Genomic DNA, 17,571 nt, shown 5'->3' on the forward strand with positions numbered 1-17,571 from the left:
CAACCCAGACAGGAAAATCACAAAAAGAAATCAAGATAAAAAATGCTAAAAACAGGGAATCAGTGATGTCCTTAAGTAAAAGATGACAACATTAAATCAATAAACGGGGACTAAATAGTCATGATCTTTCACATGGAGAGGAAATCAAGGCAAAATATGGAGATACAAGTTACGTTTATGCTTAGAAAAACAGGGGTAAATAATAAGGTAACCACAAAGGAGACTAACAATCCTACACATCAAAATAAAGAACAAGAAAAGCATAAAGACTCAGCAAAAACAAAATCAACAACAATTTACAAAGAAAAACTACCCAGCACAAAAAAAGTAGAAAAATGAAACTGCCAACAACACACAAAAAAGACATCAAAATGACAGCACTAACCTCATACCTACCTATAATCACGCCGAATGGAAATGGACTAAATGCACGAATAAAGAGACAGACAGTTGCAGAATGGATTAAAAAAAGAAGATCCATCTATAGGCTGCCTATAAGAGAAACACTTTAGACTTAAAGACACAAACTAAAACTCAGAGGATGCACAAAATATAGCGAACAAACAACAATCAAAAAGAGCAGGAGTGGCTATACTAATTTCTGACAAAACAGACTTCAAAGTTAATCTACCACAAAGGATAAGGAGGACCCTATATCATGATTAAAGGGGCAATATACCAGGAGGATATCACCATATTAAATATTTATGCACCCAATGCCAGAGCTGCAAGATACATAAAACAAACTCTAACAGGATTGAAAAGTGGGATAGACAGTTCCGCAACAATAGTAGGAGACTTCAACACACCACTTTCAGTGAAGGACAGAACATCCAGAAAGAAGCTCAATAAAGACATGGAACATCTAAATGCCACAATCAACCAACTTGACCTCATAGACATATACAGAACACTCCACCCAACGGCAGACAAGTATACTATCTTTTCTAGTGCACATGGCACATTCTCTAGAATAGGCCACATATTAGGCCATAAAGCAAGCCTTAACAGAATCCAAACCATCGAAATATTACAAAGCATCTTCTCTGACCATAAAGCCATAAAACTAGAAGTCAATAACAGAAAAATCAGGGAAAAGAAATCAAACACATGGAAACCGAACAACACTTTGCTCAAAAGCCACTGGATTATAGAAGAAATTAAGGACGGAATAAAGAAATTCATAGAATCTAATGAGAATGAAAACACTTCCTATCAGAACCTTTGGCACACAGCTAAAGCAGTGCTCAGAGGTCAATTTATAGCAATAAATGTACACATACAAAAAGAAGAAAGGGCCCAAATAAAAGAATTATTCCTACAACTTGAACAAATAGAAAGAGAGCAACAAAAAGAAATTCTCAGGCACCAGAAGAAAGCAAATAAACAGAAATACAATTGAAAAAGTAAACAAGGCCAAAAGCTGGTTCCTTGAAAAGATTAACAAAATCGATAAACCATTGGCCAGAATGACAAAAGAAAAACAGGAGACGAAGCAAATAACGTGAATAAGAAATGAGATGAGCTATATCACAACAGACCCCACGTGTCTGTCAGTTAGTCATACTATGGGGGCTTGTGTGTTGCTGTGATGCTGGAAGCTATGCCACCAGTATTCAGATACCAGCAGGGTCACCCATGGAGGATAGGTTTCAGCTGAGCTTCCAGACTAAGACGGACTAGGAAGAAGGACCTGGCAGTCTACTTCTGAAAAGCATTAGCCGGTGAAAACCTTATGAATAGCAGTGGAACATTCTCTGATATAGTGCTGGAAGATGAGCCCCCCAGGTTGGAAGGCACTCAAAAGATGACTGGGGAAGAGCTGCCTCTTCAAAGTAGAGTTGACCTTAAAGATGTGGATGGAGTAAAGCCTTCGGGACCTTCATTTGCTGATGTGGCATGACTCAAAATGAGAAGAAACAGCTGCAAACATCCATTAATAATTGGAACCTGGAATGTAAGAAGTATGAATCCAGGAAAATTGGAAATCGTCAAAAATGAAATGGAATGCATAAATATCGATATCCTAGGCATTAGTGAGCTGAAATGGACTGGTATTGGTAATTTTGAATCAGACAATCATATAGTCTACTATGCTGGGAATGACAACTTAAAGAGGAATGGTGTTGCATTCATCGTCAAAAACAACGTTTCAAGATCTATCTTGAAGTACAACGCTGTCAGTGATAGGATAATATCCATACGCCTACAAGGAAGACCAGTTAATACGACTATTATTCAAATTTACACACCAACCACCAGGGCCAAAGATGAAGAAATAGAAGATTTTTATCAGCTGCTGCAGTCTGAAATTGATCGAACATGCAATCAGGGTGCATTGATAATTACTGGTGATTGGAATGTGAAAGTTGGAAACAAAGAAGAAGGATTGGTAGTTGGAAAATACGACCTTGGTGATAGAAACAATGCTGGAGATGGAATGATAGAATTTTGCAAGACCAACAACTTCTTCACTGCAAATACCTCCTTTCACCAACATAAACGGTGACTATACACATGGACCTCACCAGATGGAACACACGAAATCAAATTGACTACATCTGTGGAAAGAGATGATGGAAAGCTCAATATCATCAGTCAGGACATGGCCAGGGGCCAACTGTGGAACAGACCATCAATTGCTTATATGCAAGTTCAAGGTGAAACTGAAGAAAATCAGAGCAAGTCCACGAGAGCCAAAATATGACCTTGAGTAATTCCCACCTGAATTTAGAGACCATCTCAAGAATACATTTGACGCGTTGAACACTAGTGACAGAAGACCGGACGAGTTGTGGAATGACATCAAGGACATCATCCACGAAGAAAGCAAGAGGTCACTGAAAAGACAGGAAAGAAAGAAAAGACCAAGATGGATGTCAGAGGAGACTCTGAAACTTGCTCTTGAATGTCGAGCGGCTAAAGCAAAAAGAAGAATTGATGAAGTAAAAGAACTGAACAGAAGATTTCAAAAGGCAGCTCAAGAAGACAAAGTAAAGTATTATAATGACATGTGCAAAGAACTGGAGATGGAAAATTAAAAGGGAAGAACACGCTCGGCGTTTCTCAAGCTGAAAGAACTGAAGAAAAAATTCAAGCCTCGAGTTGCAGTGGTGAAGGATTCTATGGAGAAAATATTAAACGACACAGGAAGCATCAAAAGAAGATGGAAGGAATACACAGAGTCATTATACCAAAAAAGAATTAGTCGATGTTCACCCATTTCAAGAGGTGGCATATGATCAGGAGCTGATGGTACTGAAGGAAGAAGTACAAGCTACTCTGAAGGCATTGGCAAAAAACAAGGCTCCAGGAATTGATGGAATATCAATTGAGATGTTTCAACAAACAGATGCAGTGCTGGAGGTGCTCACTCGTCTATGCCAAGAAATATGGAAGACAGCTTCCTGGCCAACTGACTGGAAGAGATCCATGTTTATGCCTATTCCCAAGAAAGGTGATCCAACTGAATGTGGAAACTGTAGAACAATATCATTAATATCACACGCAAGCAAAATTTTGCTGAAGATCATTCAAAAATGGCTGCAGCAGTATATTGACAGGGAACTGCCAGAAATTCAGGTTGGTTTCAGAAGAGGACGTGGAACAAAGGATATCAGTGTTGCTGTCAGTTGGATCCTGGCTGAAAGCAGAGAATACCAGAAGGATGTTTACCTGTGTTTTATTGACTATGCAAAGGTATTCGAATGTGTGGATTTAAGAAATTACGGATAACATTGCGAAGAATGGGAATTCCGGAACACTTAATTGTGCTCATGAGGAACCTTTACATAGATCAAGAGGCAGTTGTTTGGACAGGACAACTAACCGACCTTTCTGGTTAGCAGCCGTAGCTCTTAACCACTATGCTACCAGGGTTTCCACCATGGAAGCAGCAGTCAAGAAATCAAAAGACACATTGCATTGGGTAAATCTGCTGTGAAAGACCTCTTTAAAGTGTTGAAGAGCAAAGGTGTCACCTTGAAGACTAAGGTGCGCCTGACCCAAGCCATGGTATTTTCAATTGCATCATATGCATGTGAAAGCTGGACAATGAATGAGGAAGACCGAGGAATTGATGCCTTTGAATCGTGGTGTTGGTGAAGAATATTGAATATACCATGGACTGCCAGAAGAAGGAACAAACCAGTCTTAGAAGAAGTACAACCGGAATGCTCCTTGGAAGCAAGGATGGTGAGACTGTGTCTTACATACTTTGGACATGCTGTCAGGAGGGATCAGTTCCTGGAGAAGAACATCACGCTTGGCAGAGTACAGGGTCAGCGGAAAAGAGGAAGACCCTCAACGAGGTGGATTGACACAGTAGCTGAAACAATGAGCTCAAGCATAAGAACGATTGTAAGGATGGCTCAGGACTGGGCAGTGTTTTGTTCTGTTGTGCATAGGGTCGCTATGAACCGGAGCTGACTCAATGACACCTAACAACAACCTAACAACATACCACAACAGACCCAACTGAAATTAAAAGAATCATAAAAGAATACCATGAAAAATTGTACTCTAACAAATTTGAAAACCTAGAGAAAATGGACAAATTTCTAGAAACACACTACCCACCTAAACTAACACAAACAGAAGTAGAACAACTAAATAAACCCATAACAAAAGAAGAGATTGAAAAAGTAGTTAAAAAGTCCCAACAAAGAAAAGCCCTGGCTCTGACGGCTTCACTGGAGGATTCTACCAAACTTTCAGAGAAGATTTAACACCTCTACTACTAAAGATATTCCAGAGCACAGAAAAGGATGGAATACTCACAAACTCATTCTATGAAGCCAGCATAACCCTGATACCAAAACCAGGTAAAGACACCACAAAAAAAGAAAATTACAGACCAATAGCCCTCATGAAATTTGATGCAAAAATCCTCAACAAAATTCTAGCCAATAGAATTCAACAACATAACTAAAAAATAATTCACCACGATCAAGTGGGATTCATACCAGGTATGCAGGGATTGTTCAATATTAGAAAAACAATCAACGTAATCCATCATAACGAATCCTCAAGAAAGCTACTGAAACTAATAGAAGAGTTTAGCAGAGCATCAGGATACAAGATAAATATACATATATCTGTTGGATTCCTCTACACCAGCAAAGAGAACGTCTAAGAGGAAGTCACCAAATCATATCATTTATAGTAGCCCCTAAGAAGATAAAATACTTAGGAATAAATCTAACCAGAGACGTAAAAGACCTATACAAAGCAAACTATAAGACACTACTGCAAGAAAGCAAAAGAGACCTACATAAGTGGAAAAACATACCTTACTTATGGATAGGAAGACTTAGCATTGTAAAAATGTCTAGTCTTCCCTAAGCAATCCCAATCCAAATACCAGTGACATTTTTAAATGAGATGGAGAAACAAATCAACAACTCCATATGGAAGGGAAAGAGGCCCTGGGTAAGTAGAGCATTACTGAAAAAGAAGAACCAAGTGGGAGGCCTCACACTACCCTATTTTAGAACCTATTATACCACCACAGTAGTCAAAACAGCCTGGTACTGGTACAACAACAGATACACAGACCCATGGAACAGAATCGAGAATCCAGACATAAATCCATCCACATATGAGCAGCTGATATTTGACAAAGGCCCAAAGTCTGTTAAATGGGGAAAAGACAGTCTCTTTAACAAATGGTGCTGGCATAACTGGATACCCATCTGCAAAAAAATGAAACAAGACCCATACCTCACACCATGCACAAAAACCAACTCAAAATGGATCAAACCTAAATATAAAATCTAAAATGATAAAGATCATAGAAGAAAAAATGTGGACAAAAATAGGAGCCCTAATATGTGACATAACAGTATACAAAACATTACTAACAATGTATGAACAGAAGAAGAGAAATCAGATACCTGGGGGCTTCTAAAAGTCAATGCAAATCAAAACTACAATGAGATTCCATCTCACCCCAACAAGGCTGTCATTAATCCAAAAAACATAAAATAATAAACATTGGAGAGGTTGTGGAGAGACTGGAACACTTATACACTGCTGGTGGGAATGTGAAATGGTACAACCACTTTGGAAATCGATTTGGCACTTCCTTAAAAAGTTAGAAATAGAACTACCATACAACCATGCAATCCCACTCCTTGGAATATACCGTGAAGAAATACGAGCCATCACACCAACAGATACATGCACACCCATGTTCATTGCAGCACTGTTGACAATAGCAAAAAGATGGAGGCAACCAAGGTGCCCATCAACAGATGAATGGATAAATAAATTATGGTATATTCACACAATGGAGTACTATGCAACGATTTAGAACAATGATGAATCTGTGAAACATTTCAAAACATAAAGGAATATGGAAGGCATTATGCTGAGAGAAATCGGTCAATTGCAAAAGGGTAAATATTGTATAAGATCACTATTATAAAAAAACTCTGGATAGGGGAGATGAGAGGGTGGAGGGGGTTAGAAGCTGGTGAAATGGACACGAAAAGAGAGTGGAGGGAGAGAGCGGGCTGTCTCATTAGGGGGAGAGTAACTGGGAGTGTGTAGCAAGGGGTATATGGGTTTTTGTGTGAGACTGACTAGATTTGTAAACTTTCACTTAAAGCCTAACAAAAATTATTTTTAAAAAACTCTGGATAAAGTTTAAACACAAAAGAAAATATTCTTTGATGGGTATGAGGGTGGGGAGGGAGAGAAAAGGATATTCACTAATTCGATCGTAGACAAAAAAAAATTTAGGTGAAGGGAAGGGCAACACATAACACAGGGATAGTCAGTACAATTGGACTAAACCAAAAGCAAAGAAGTTTCCTGAATAAACTGAACTCTTTGAAGGCCAGTGTAGCAGGGGTGGGGGTTTGGGGACCATGGTTTCAGGTAATATCTAAGTCAATGTGCATAATAAAATCTGTTAAGAAAACATTCTGCATCCCACTTTGGTGAGTGGCGTCTGGGGTGTTAAACGCTAGCAAGCGGCCATCTAAAATACATCAATTAGTCTCAACCCATCTGGATCAAAGGAGAATGAAGAAAACCAAGGACACAAGGTAAATATGAGCCCAGGAGACAGAAAGGGCCACATAAACCAGAGACTTCATCAGCCTGAGACTGGAAGAGCTAGATGGTGCGTGGTACCACCAGTCACTGACAGGGAACACAACAGAGAATCCCTGATGCAGCAGGAGAACAGTGGGAAGCAGATCTCAAATTCTTGTAAGAAGACCAGGCTTAAAGGTCTGAGACCGGAGGGACCCTGAAGGTCATGGTCCCCAGACCTTTTGATAGCCCAAGATTGGAACCACTCCCAAAACCAACTCTACAGACAAGGATTGGCCTGGAGTATAAGATAGACAACAGTGCTGGTGAGGAGTGAACTCCATGGCTCAAGTAGACACATGAGACTATGTGGGTGACTTCTGTCTGGTGGCAGGATGAGAAGGAAGAGGGGAACAGGAGCTGGCTGAATGGACACGGGGAATACAGGGTGGAGAGGAGGAACCTGCTGTCTCATTAAGAGGAGAGCAGCTGGGAGTCCACAGCAAGGTGTGTATAACTTTTTGTATTAGAGTCTGACTTGATTTGTAAACTTTCATCTAAAGCACAATAAATAATTTTTTTTTAATTCTAATCCTTAAAAAAAAAAAAGATGAGTTGTGGAATGACATCAAGGATATCATACAGAAAGAACGCAAGAAGTCATTAAAAAGACAGGAAAAAAAGAAAAGACCAAAATTTATGTCAGAAGAGACCCTGAAACCGGCTCTGGAATGTTGAGTAGCTAAAGCAGAAGGAAGAAATGATGAAGTAAAAGAGCTGAATAGAAGATTTCAAAGGGTGACTAGAGAAGACAAAGTAAAGTGTTATAATGACATGTGCAAAGACCTGGAAATAGAAAACCAAAAGGGAAGAACACGCTCAGCATTTCTCAAGCTGGAAAAACTGAAGAAAAAATTCAAGCCTCGAGTTGCAATATGAAGGATTTCACGGGGAACGTATTAAACAATGCAGGGAGCATCAAAAGAAGATGGAAGGAATTCACAGAGTCACTGTATCAAAACGAGTTGGTCGACATTCAACCATTTCAGGAGGTGGCATATGATCAGGAGCTGATGGTACTGAAGGAAGACGTCCAAGCTGCACTGAAGGCATTGGCAAAAAACGAGGCTCCAGAAATTGACGGAATACCAGTTGTTTTAACAAATAGATGCACCTCTGGAAGTGCTCGTTCATCTATGCCAAGAAATTTGGAAGACAGCTGCCTGGACAACTGACTGGAAGAAATCCATATTTATGCCTATTCCTAAGAAAGGTGATTCAACCGAATGAAGAAATCATCACACAATTTCATTAATATCACAAACCCCATACGTACCTCCTTATCAGACCCTCCCCACAAGCTCAGTTGACAAGCACAGATGCACGGGCTCTGGGCACTCAGTCCCAGAGACCACTGTCATCTCCTCAGTGCACACTCACTGTCCCTCCTTACAGCTCACATTCCTGAGGAAAGTTCTCCACACCACATCGTCCCCTCTCATTGCTGTTTTAGACAGAAGGTGCAGCGATTAACAGCACAATTGGCTAAACCACACCGATCGGGTTCATGTCCCGGCTCCACTTCCCAACAGCTGTGTGGTCTTGGGCAAGTCACTTAACCTCTCTGTGCCTCCGTTTCCTCATCTGTAAAGGGGTAACAGTAATGGCTATGTCGCATGGTTGAGAGAAGTAACCTGTAATACACGTGCCTGATGTTACCACAGGCACCCACACCCACTGCTCATGTCCACAAGCTTGTTCACACCTTTGCCCGGACACACACACTTGGTGCACATACACTCATGTGGTCAGCTGTTGCCCCAGGAAGTCACTCACACTCCTCATGCCCAAACCTGTTCCCACCAGCTCAGTGGGATTGTGGGATTCACAGAGCCCATCCCTGAGCCTCAGCCCCATGTGGGAATGTCCTTTCCCTTACAACGCCACACATGTACCCCCTTTGTTCTCCGTGCTCCCATTATCTGGTACCCCCTTCCTCTCCCCTGCCATCAGAACAAACTTATCTCTAAGCTTGAAAGTGTGAGACCTTGTTCTGAGCCAGCCGCCTCCTTCATGCCCACAGCCACGCCTCCCCACCACACCTGCCCACAGCCACATCCATGGGTTCTCAGGGAACTTTAACCAAATAAAGGAATCTGTAGACAGTCAAAGGTCACCAAGCTGAGCTCTTAAGAGCGAGTGGTACATGTGCCCCTTGTCTGTGCTACTAGCTTGGGGACTTTGTTGGACTTCTCAGTGCTGTCTGAGCTGAAGGCCCCAGGCCTGGGGCATGGAGGGGCTGCATAACCTGCAGGCCAGCCAAGGGAGGGGTCAGCTCTCTGATCCTGCCTCTGGCCTTGAGTGCTAGAGCACAGGATAGGCCTCCATGGAGGAGCCCAGGGCCTCCTGCTCCAGGTGAGTGTCTGCTCCATGAGAGGTCACCTGGGCCACCTGGGAATCAACAGGTCTCAGCTCTCTGGGGCTCGGGCTCCTCCTCACCCTGCTGACTCCCCGCTTTACAGCCCTTGGTCCATACCCTGCCCCCTTGTCACCCCAGATTCAGGATTCCAGGCACTCTCTCCTCAGGGAGGGCTTTGGGAGTCCCTTCCCCACTAGGAGTCAGCCCCAGGGAAACCCCTTTCCTGAGCTCAGAGTCACCTCCCTGCTGCCAGGCTCCCCAGGCTGGGCTCCACCCAGAGCCTGTGGCAGGGAATTCGGTAATATAGCCAGGCCTGAGCCCTCCTTGGGATGTTCCCTCCCCACGCCCTCAGGGAAGGTGGGGAAGGAAGGAGGAGTAGGGTCCTTGTAGGCCCCCATCTTGGGGGTTTGGCCTGATGTGGCCAGGTATGTGGAAGGGAGGAAACAAGAGGGGAAGTTTCTTCCTGGAACTGGGGCACTTGGCACCTGCTCAGTGGTGGGCCAGTGACCACCAAGGAGAGACTCCACTTCACCGCCCAGGAAGCAGTGAGGTAGGAGGCAGAGCCTAACCACCCACTGCCAAGATGCCTGGACCAGCAGTGGGTGGGGGTGTTCTGAGGCCTCCCCTCAATGCAGAGCACAACGCCTGGCCTGAGGCTACCTGCGGGGGTGGGGGATGGGTGCACATGCTGACCCTGCCCGCCTGTCCCAGCCCAGGGCAACGCGCTGCAGCAGCGCGAGAGCTGCTCCTGGCCGCATTTGAGGACCTAAGTCAGGAGCAGCTGAAGCGCTTCCGCCACAAGCTGCGGAATGCGCCCGAAGGCAGCCGCGGCATCCCGTGGGGGCGGCTAGAGGGCGCTGATGCCATAGACCTGGTAGAGCGATTGGTGGAGTTCTATGGGCCAGAGCCCGCGCTGGAAGTGGCCCACAAGGCGCTGAAGAGGTCGGATGTGCGTGATGTGGCGGCGCGACTCAAGGAGCAGCGGTTGCAGCGTGAGCGCAGTGGAGGGAGGCCGGGGCCCAGTACCTCTGTTCCCTTCCCGCTCGTCCTGCGAGTACAAGTCACCCCACGCCTCCTTAACACTCCTGGGAAAGCGCTGCCTCGAACTCTCGCAGCGGCTCGGGCTGGGTTCCTGGGTGATCCAGGGTGGTCCAATCCTCCCCATCCCACCCCCACCCCCCACACCCCTGCCACTCTGCACACTCCGCGGAGCCTCACAGAAGGCCTTTCTTCCAGAGCTCGGGCCTGGCCCCTCGGCGCAGCTCTCAGTGTCAGGTAGGTCCGGCCCCAGCCTCAGAGCCCTAGTTCCCGAGCACTAGGGAGTCCAGGCAGTTGGTCCCAAGAGTAGGGGCTGGAGCTGGGAAGGCAGGGGAGCTGGGGGGACTGAAGCCTGAGCCAGCGGGGAAGGCATGGGCTCCGAGAGTGGGTCGGCTGACACTGCCCGCTCCGTCCCCGTGTCCTGGTGCCCCCCGCCCCAGAGTACAAGAAGAAATACCGCCAGCACGTGCTGCAGCTGCATGCCAAGGTGAAGGAGAGGAACGCCCGCTCCGTGAAGATCACCAAGCGCTTCACCAAGCTTCTCATCGCGCCTGAGAGCCCTGATCCGGAGGACGAGACGCTGGGTCTCGCGGAGGAACCGGAGCCCCGGCGCGCGCGGCGCTCAGACACTGACACCTTCAACCGTCTGTTCAGCCGGGATGAGGAGGGCGGGAGGCCACTGACCGTGGTGCTGCAGGGCCCAGCGGGCATTGGCAAGACCATGGCTGCCAAAAAGATCCTGTACGACTGGGCGGCTGGCAAGCTGTACCATGGCCAGGTGGACTTCGCCTTCTTCCTGCCGTGCCGCGAGCTTCTGGAGCGGCAGGGCGACAGCAGCTTGGCCGACCTGATCCTGGATCAGTGCCCCGACCGCGGCGCGCCCGTGCGCCAGATACTGGCGCATCCCGAGCGGCTACTCTTCATCCTGGACGGCGCTGACGAGCTATTTGCGCAGGGGTCCGCCGAAGCCGCGCCCTGCGCGGATCCCTTCGAGGCGACTAGCGGCGCGCAGGTGCTGGGCGCGCTGCTGAGCAAGGCTCTGCTGCCCGAGGCCCGCCTGCTGGTGACAACGCGCGCTGCCCCACCCGGGGGGCTGCACCGCCACTTGCGCTCGCCGCAGTGCGCCGAGGTGCGCGGATTCTCGGCCAAAGACAAGAAGAAGTTCTTCTATAAGTTCTTCCGAGACGAGCGGAGGGCGGAGCGCGCCTACCGCTTCGTGAAGGAGAACGAGACGCTCTTCGCGCTGTGCTTCGTGCCCTTCGTGTGCTGGATCGTGTGCTCCGTGCTGCGCCAGCAGCTCAAGAGCAGCCAGGACCTGTCGCGCACTTCCAAGACCACCACATCTGTGTACCTGCTCTTCATCGTTAGCCTGCTGGGATCGGCGCCACCCGCCAACGGAGCCTACGTGCAGGGCGAGCTGCGTAAGCTGTGCCGCCTGGCCCGAGAGGGCGTCCTGGGGCGCCGGGCGCAGTTTGCAGAGAAGGACCTGGAACGACTGGAGCTGAGCGACTCGGTTGTGCAGACGCTGTTTCTCAACAAGAAGGAGATGGTCGGCGTGCTGGAGGCCGAGGTCACCTACCAGTTCGTCGACCAGAGCTTCCAGGAATTCTTCGCTGCGCTGTCCTACCTGCTGGAGGAGGAGGGGGCCCCCGAGGCGCCGGCCGGTGGCGTAGGTGCCCTCCTGCGCCGGGATGCAGAGTTGCGTGGCCACCTCACGCTCACCACGCGTTTCCTCTTCGGACTGCTGAGCACTGAGCGGATGCGCGACATTGAGCGCCACTTCGGCTGCTTGGTCTCGGAGCGCGTGAAGCAAGACGCGCTGCTGTGGGTGCAGGGTCAGGGCCGCTCCACGGCGGCGCCAGAGGGGACCGAGGGGACGGAGGGGCTCGAGGCGTCGGAGGAGCCAGAGGAGGAGGAGTATGAGGAGCTCAACCACCCGCTGGAGCTGCTGTACTGCCTGTATGAGACGCAGGAGGATGCGTTCGTGCGCCAGGCCCTGCGTGGCCTGCCGGAGCTGGCGCTGGAGCGAGTGTGCTTCAGCCGCATGGACCTCGCGGTCCTGAGCTACTGCGTGCAGTGCTGCCCCGAGGGACAGGCGCTGCGGCTGCTCAGGTGCCAGCTGAGTATGCTGCAGGAGAAGAAGAAGAAGAGGAGCCTGGTGAAGAGGCTGCAGGGCAGCCTGGGAAGCAGGTGGGTCTCTGCAGAGGGTTGCCCTGTGGGTCTGATGACACTGTGCATATGCCGGCTGCCTGTGGGCGTGGCACACGTGTGCCCTGAGTGCCCACCTGGGGAGGGGAAGGTGACACACCTACGGAACCTCCCCCATACAGGAGGGAGGAACACTAAGGCTGTTTTTGCCCACCCCCTTGCCAAGCAGCACCCATCTCCCCCAGGGTCTTTTGTCCATGCCCACCCTCCCAGCATTTGCCTGGCTCTGGCCCAACGCCCCCTTTCTCCCCACATTATGGCTTCTCAGCCTTAGTCCTAGAGTTCAATGCTTGATGCTGGGGGTGTCTGTGCCTACCACACCCTCCCTCCACCCAGAACACTTTCAGCTTCTGGCCAGGCCTGGCAGCCTCGCCTGGCTCCCCCAGGTGGCCTGGGACCCCTGACCCTACAAGTACCCCACAACCACCTGCCAGTGATCTCCTCCACTAGACCCTCAGCTCCCCCAGGCAAGGCCATGCTCCCTTTCTTACTTGGCACAGGTGGTTAGCATCTGTTAGAGAATGAGTATCAGGACATGGCAGAGGCTGGGTCCAGGGAGAGAGACAGATCTGCACATGGGGAAGGGGGTGGTGTGCACGGGCCACAAAGAGGGCTTCCATCTGGATTCAGAGGGGGGTGTGGGGCCAATGGGGCATATCTAGGACCAGGTAAGGGGCTTTGGCTCAGCCTGGAGCGAGGAAGGATTCCTTTCTGGGAGGGAGGGGCTGGGAGGGGCCAGGTGGTCTTCACCTTCCTCTTTCCCCCAGGAATTCCGGAGCCTCCTCAAGGCAACCGCCAGCCTCCCCGCTTCGTGCACTCTGTGAGGCCATGAATGACCAGCACTGCGGTCTGAGTAGACTGACGTGAGTTACCATGTCTCCTTCAGTGGCTACCAAGGAGGGGACTCCAGGCAGGATTCCCAGGGGTGGGGACAGAGGTGGGGCCCTGTCTGAGGGAGGCTGAGAGTCTGTCACTCTGGTGTCTGGGGCTGAGGGCACCAGAATCCACCCACAGAGAGCAGAGAAGGCAGGAGTGGGGGACTGGCAGGGGCCCCCTCCCCAGATTTGGACCAGTAGGAAGGAAGGCGTGGCCCTGGTTTGAGGGAGAAGCAGGGTACGGCTAAGCCTTCTAGGGGAGGGATAAAGAAGCCCCGGGGGTATTTCCATTCCCAAAGGAAGGCTACTAAGTGCAACTGGAAACTGCTGGGAGATCCCTCTGGATTCTTAGAAGCAATGGAGAAAGGCGTTCAGGGTGCAGGTTCCGAGTCCGGGCTGTCTGGAACTTCTTTGTGATGCTGGGCAAGTCAGCCTATCTCAGCCTCAGTTTCCTCCTCTGTAAAATGGAGCCAAAAGACTCTGCCTTAGAGGGTTGATGCCCACAATTCAAATGCTAAACTAAATACAGAAAGATATTCATACAGCATTATTTACAATGGCACAAAAGTTGAAACAACACAACTAGCCAACCATTAGAGATTGACTCGATACACTAAAAGGAGTCCAGGTGGCGCAGTGGTTAAGTGCGTGGCTGCTAACAGAAAAGTCAGCAGTTCAAACCCACCAACTGATCCTTGGGAGGCAGACGTGACAGTCTGCTTCCACAGAGATTCCCTATGGGTTGCTATGATTCGGAATTGACTCAATGGCAGTTGGTTTTAAGGTGTGTCGAGAACTGTTGACAGTAGGTTGTGTGGGACTATCAAAGGCCAGGGCAGGATAAGGTCCAGCAGGAGGGAAGGACCACGCACAAAGCTCTGTGGGGCCCAGGGAGGCAGGTGTGGAGCCAGCATGTCTCCCCAGAGAGCTAGGCAGTTTGCACAGCTGGGGTGTTGTGAGGGGGCCAGGGGGCTGCAGATGAACCCACATGTTTCTTGACCACAGATTGTCCCATTGCAAGCTCCCGGACATGGTCTGCCGTGACCTGGCTGAAGCCCTGAGAGCGGCCCCTGCCCTGACTGAGCTGGGCCTCCTGCACAACAGTCTCAGCGAGGTGGGCCTGCGGGTGCTGTGTGAGGGCCTGGCCTGGCCCAGGTGCCGAGTACAGACACTCAGGTAAGGCCCTGCCAGGAGGGGCAGGGGTGGGGAGGCCCACAGCCCCTCCTGAACTGGCCTCCCTCAGGGTGCAGCAGCCTGGCCTCCAGGAAGCACTCCAGTACCTGATCGGCCTGCTCCAGCAGAGCCTTGTGCTGACCACCCTGGACCTCAGTGGCTGCCAGCTACCAGGACCCACTGTGACCTACCTGTGTTCCACCCTGCAGCAGCCTGGATGCAGCCTGAAGGCCCTCAGGTGCAGGCAAGGGGCAAGTTCTGTAGATGCACAGCCCGGCCACCCTAGGGGATTGGGGGGCTTTACCTGGGCCCTGAAGTGGAGCTCTGCCCAGAGACCCCTGAGGGACCACACTCAAATGCCACCCGGGTGGTCAGCCACAGAGACCCCACCACTGAAGCCATGGCCCTCAGCCCCTGCCCCACCCCCAGCCTCTGACAACCTCCCTGACTGGCCAGCTATCTGTCCTGTGGGCCTTTGGTCACAGCCTGGGCCAACAGTTCCCCCCACTGCTCTCTCAGCCCTGGTCCTCTGTTCCCCTCCAGCTCTGTCCTCTCTCCTGTCCTCTGCCCTCCTGTGGGACGTGCCACCCATTCTTCAGGCCCAGGCTTTGGCCCCCGCTCTCCCCACAATCTCCCAGGCCCTGGCCCAGCCCCTCCCACCTGACCGCCCCCTCTGTCCTGTGCATGCATGGCTGCAGTCTGGCCTCGGTGGAGCTGAGTGAGTATTCGCTGCAGGAGCTCCAGGCTGTGAAGATGGCAAAGCCAGACCTGGTCATCACACATCCTGGGCTGGAGGACAAGCCGGAGCCTCTCGAAGGGGTCAGCAGTGCCCTCTGAGGCCCTGAAGACTGGCCAAGGAGGATGACTCCACCATAATTAGAGCCCCGATATGGAGGATGTTGTACTCAGCCTTGGGCAGCTCTTCAGAGCCCAAGATGCCCTGGGCTGGGGGCAAAGGGACATGGCCAGGCAGGTGGGAGGTGCAGGTAGACATAGCCCCTCACCTGGTCCTGGATGGGCCCTGGAACATACGCCTCCACCCCTCACCCAGGGTCTCCTCCTCCCCACCCCTTCCTCTCCTGAGACCCTCAGCCATCCTTGCAAATGCCCCAGTAAAGATAACTGCGAGGGCTCCATTAATGAGCACATTTACCCATTCTGCTCAGTGCAAGGTGACCCCTTTGTTGGCCGCACCCCATCGACAGTGTAACCCCACAGCCCCCACAACTCTGCCCCACGCCACAGTGGATCAAGCAGGGCTGACCCTTGACCCAAGGTAGATGGCTCACTGTCCCTTCCTGGAAATTGGGCTTTGGCATTGAGTGAGGCCGTCCCTGAGGCTGGACCCCTGAGCCAAAGCCCAGAGGCATCCCCCCATGAAGGTCTTCAAGAAGGAAGGCCAGGGGAGAACAGGGGTAGAGAACAGGAGGGGCCAGGAGCCACCCAAGCCCTGATAATAAAGCCCCTTCGGATCCATTTGGTTTGGCATCTGTCACACTTGAGCGGGCATCCTAACAGGCACTTGCCATCCTTCATTTCGTCCTCAATCAAGATGAACAGGGTGGGCGTTGTCATCCCCCATTTTACCCATGAGGACACAGGCTCAGGAGCTAGCCTGGCTGGAGGGGGTTTTCCTGTGCTCAAGCTGGCCCTGAGTCCTCTCTGCTCTGCGGGCCACTGTGGGTGGTTCTGGGTGGGGGAGACCCCGGGCATTAGGGGAAACTCTCTCATAATCCACTTTCTAAGTAGTGCACTCATTCCCGGCCCTCCTGGTCTACCAGGCAGTAAGTACATACATGATACATAAATACAGAACATACTACAATAAGTACATATGTGATAAACACACGGTATGATACAGCAAGTACACATGTGATACACAAACACAACACGAATCAAGGTCATGTATGAGAGGGCCGATGACTGCTGTGGAGGAAAGCAGCCAGGACTGGAAGGGCTTCATACGTGAAGTGGGTCCAGGATGCCAGATGAGGACAGGATATCTGGGAACAGAAGTGAGGGAGCGTCCTGAGGGTCTCTTGAGGAAAAATGTCCCAAGCAAATGAGACAACAGGTGCAGAAGCCATTAAGGGGTGTCTGCCTGAAATGTTCAGGAAACAAGGAGGAGGCCAGCATGGGGGGTGGGGGGTAGGAGATGAGGTCAGAGCACCAAGGCAGGGGTGGGGAGGGACTGGGGGTGCAGGGCCTTGCTGCACCTCTAGCCAGCTGGGTATGTGTCTGAGCGAGGTGGGTGACATCGCAGACTCTGGGCAGATTGGTATTGGGACCACTGGACCCCCATGGCTAGGCAAAGGGGCAGCTGCAGGAGATGTCAGGGCCCACGTGGCATCAACATCAGGCAGGTAGCAAGAGGGACAGAGAAGAGACAGGCCCAGGCTTAGCTGGACACCAGGGTCTGAGAGAGGAGGGAGGTGAGAGGTGGAGAGGGGAGGAGGAGACTGCGCTTCATTGGGGGATGATCAATGGTGACAACTCGAAACAGTTTGTGAGTTGGGGGTGGCTGGTCAAAGGGCCCCAGGCTCCCTCCCATCCCACCATTAGTCATCTGATCTCAAATGTCACACATCTGCTCCTCCCCCAAGTCCTTGTATGTCCAATTCAGGCCACAACGTGCACCAGGCCCAGCCGCCTGCCCCTCCAAGGAAGGAACAGACACAGCTCCACCCTGGTGGGTGTGTGGGGGGGGGGAACTGCAGCGCCTTCCCACAGCCTGCTTCACCACCCCACCACCTGCCTGCGAGCATCCGGCCTGGGCTATGCAGCCTTCAGGACAGGGAGGGCGGGCCGGGATGGCCC

At 50.5% G+C, this 17,571-nt stretch overlaps 1 protein-coding gene across 1 annotated transcript; it reads left to right on the plus strand.

Annotated features, from left to right (window-relative positions):
• The first annotated feature begins 9,248 nt into the window (after positions 1 to 9,248).
• Positions 9,249 to 15,591, plus strand: NLRP6 (NLR family pyrin domain containing 6). Its single transcript, XM_064288930.1, has 8 exons — positions 9,249 to 9,456; positions 10,172 to 10,452; positions 10,697 to 10,735; positions 10,939 to 12,688; positions 13,474 to 13,569; positions 14,587 to 14,757; positions 14,825 to 14,992; positions 15,453 to 15,591. Exons 1-8 carry the CDS (start codon positions 9,428 to 9,430, stop codon positions 15,589 to 15,591), a joined length of 2,673 nt encoding a protein of 890 aa, XP_064145000.1. The 5' UTR covers positions 9,249 to 9,427.
• The last annotated feature ends 1,980 nt before the right edge of the window (positions 15,592 to 17,571 follow it).

This window comes from Loxodonta africana, chromosome 7 (assembly GCF_030014295.1).
Source record: "Loxodonta africana isolate mLoxAfr1 chromosome 7, mLoxAfr1.hap2, whole genome shotgun sequence".
NCBI classification, from domain to species: Eukaryota; Metazoa; Chordata; class Mammalia; order Proboscidea; family Elephantidae; genus Loxodonta; species Loxodonta africana.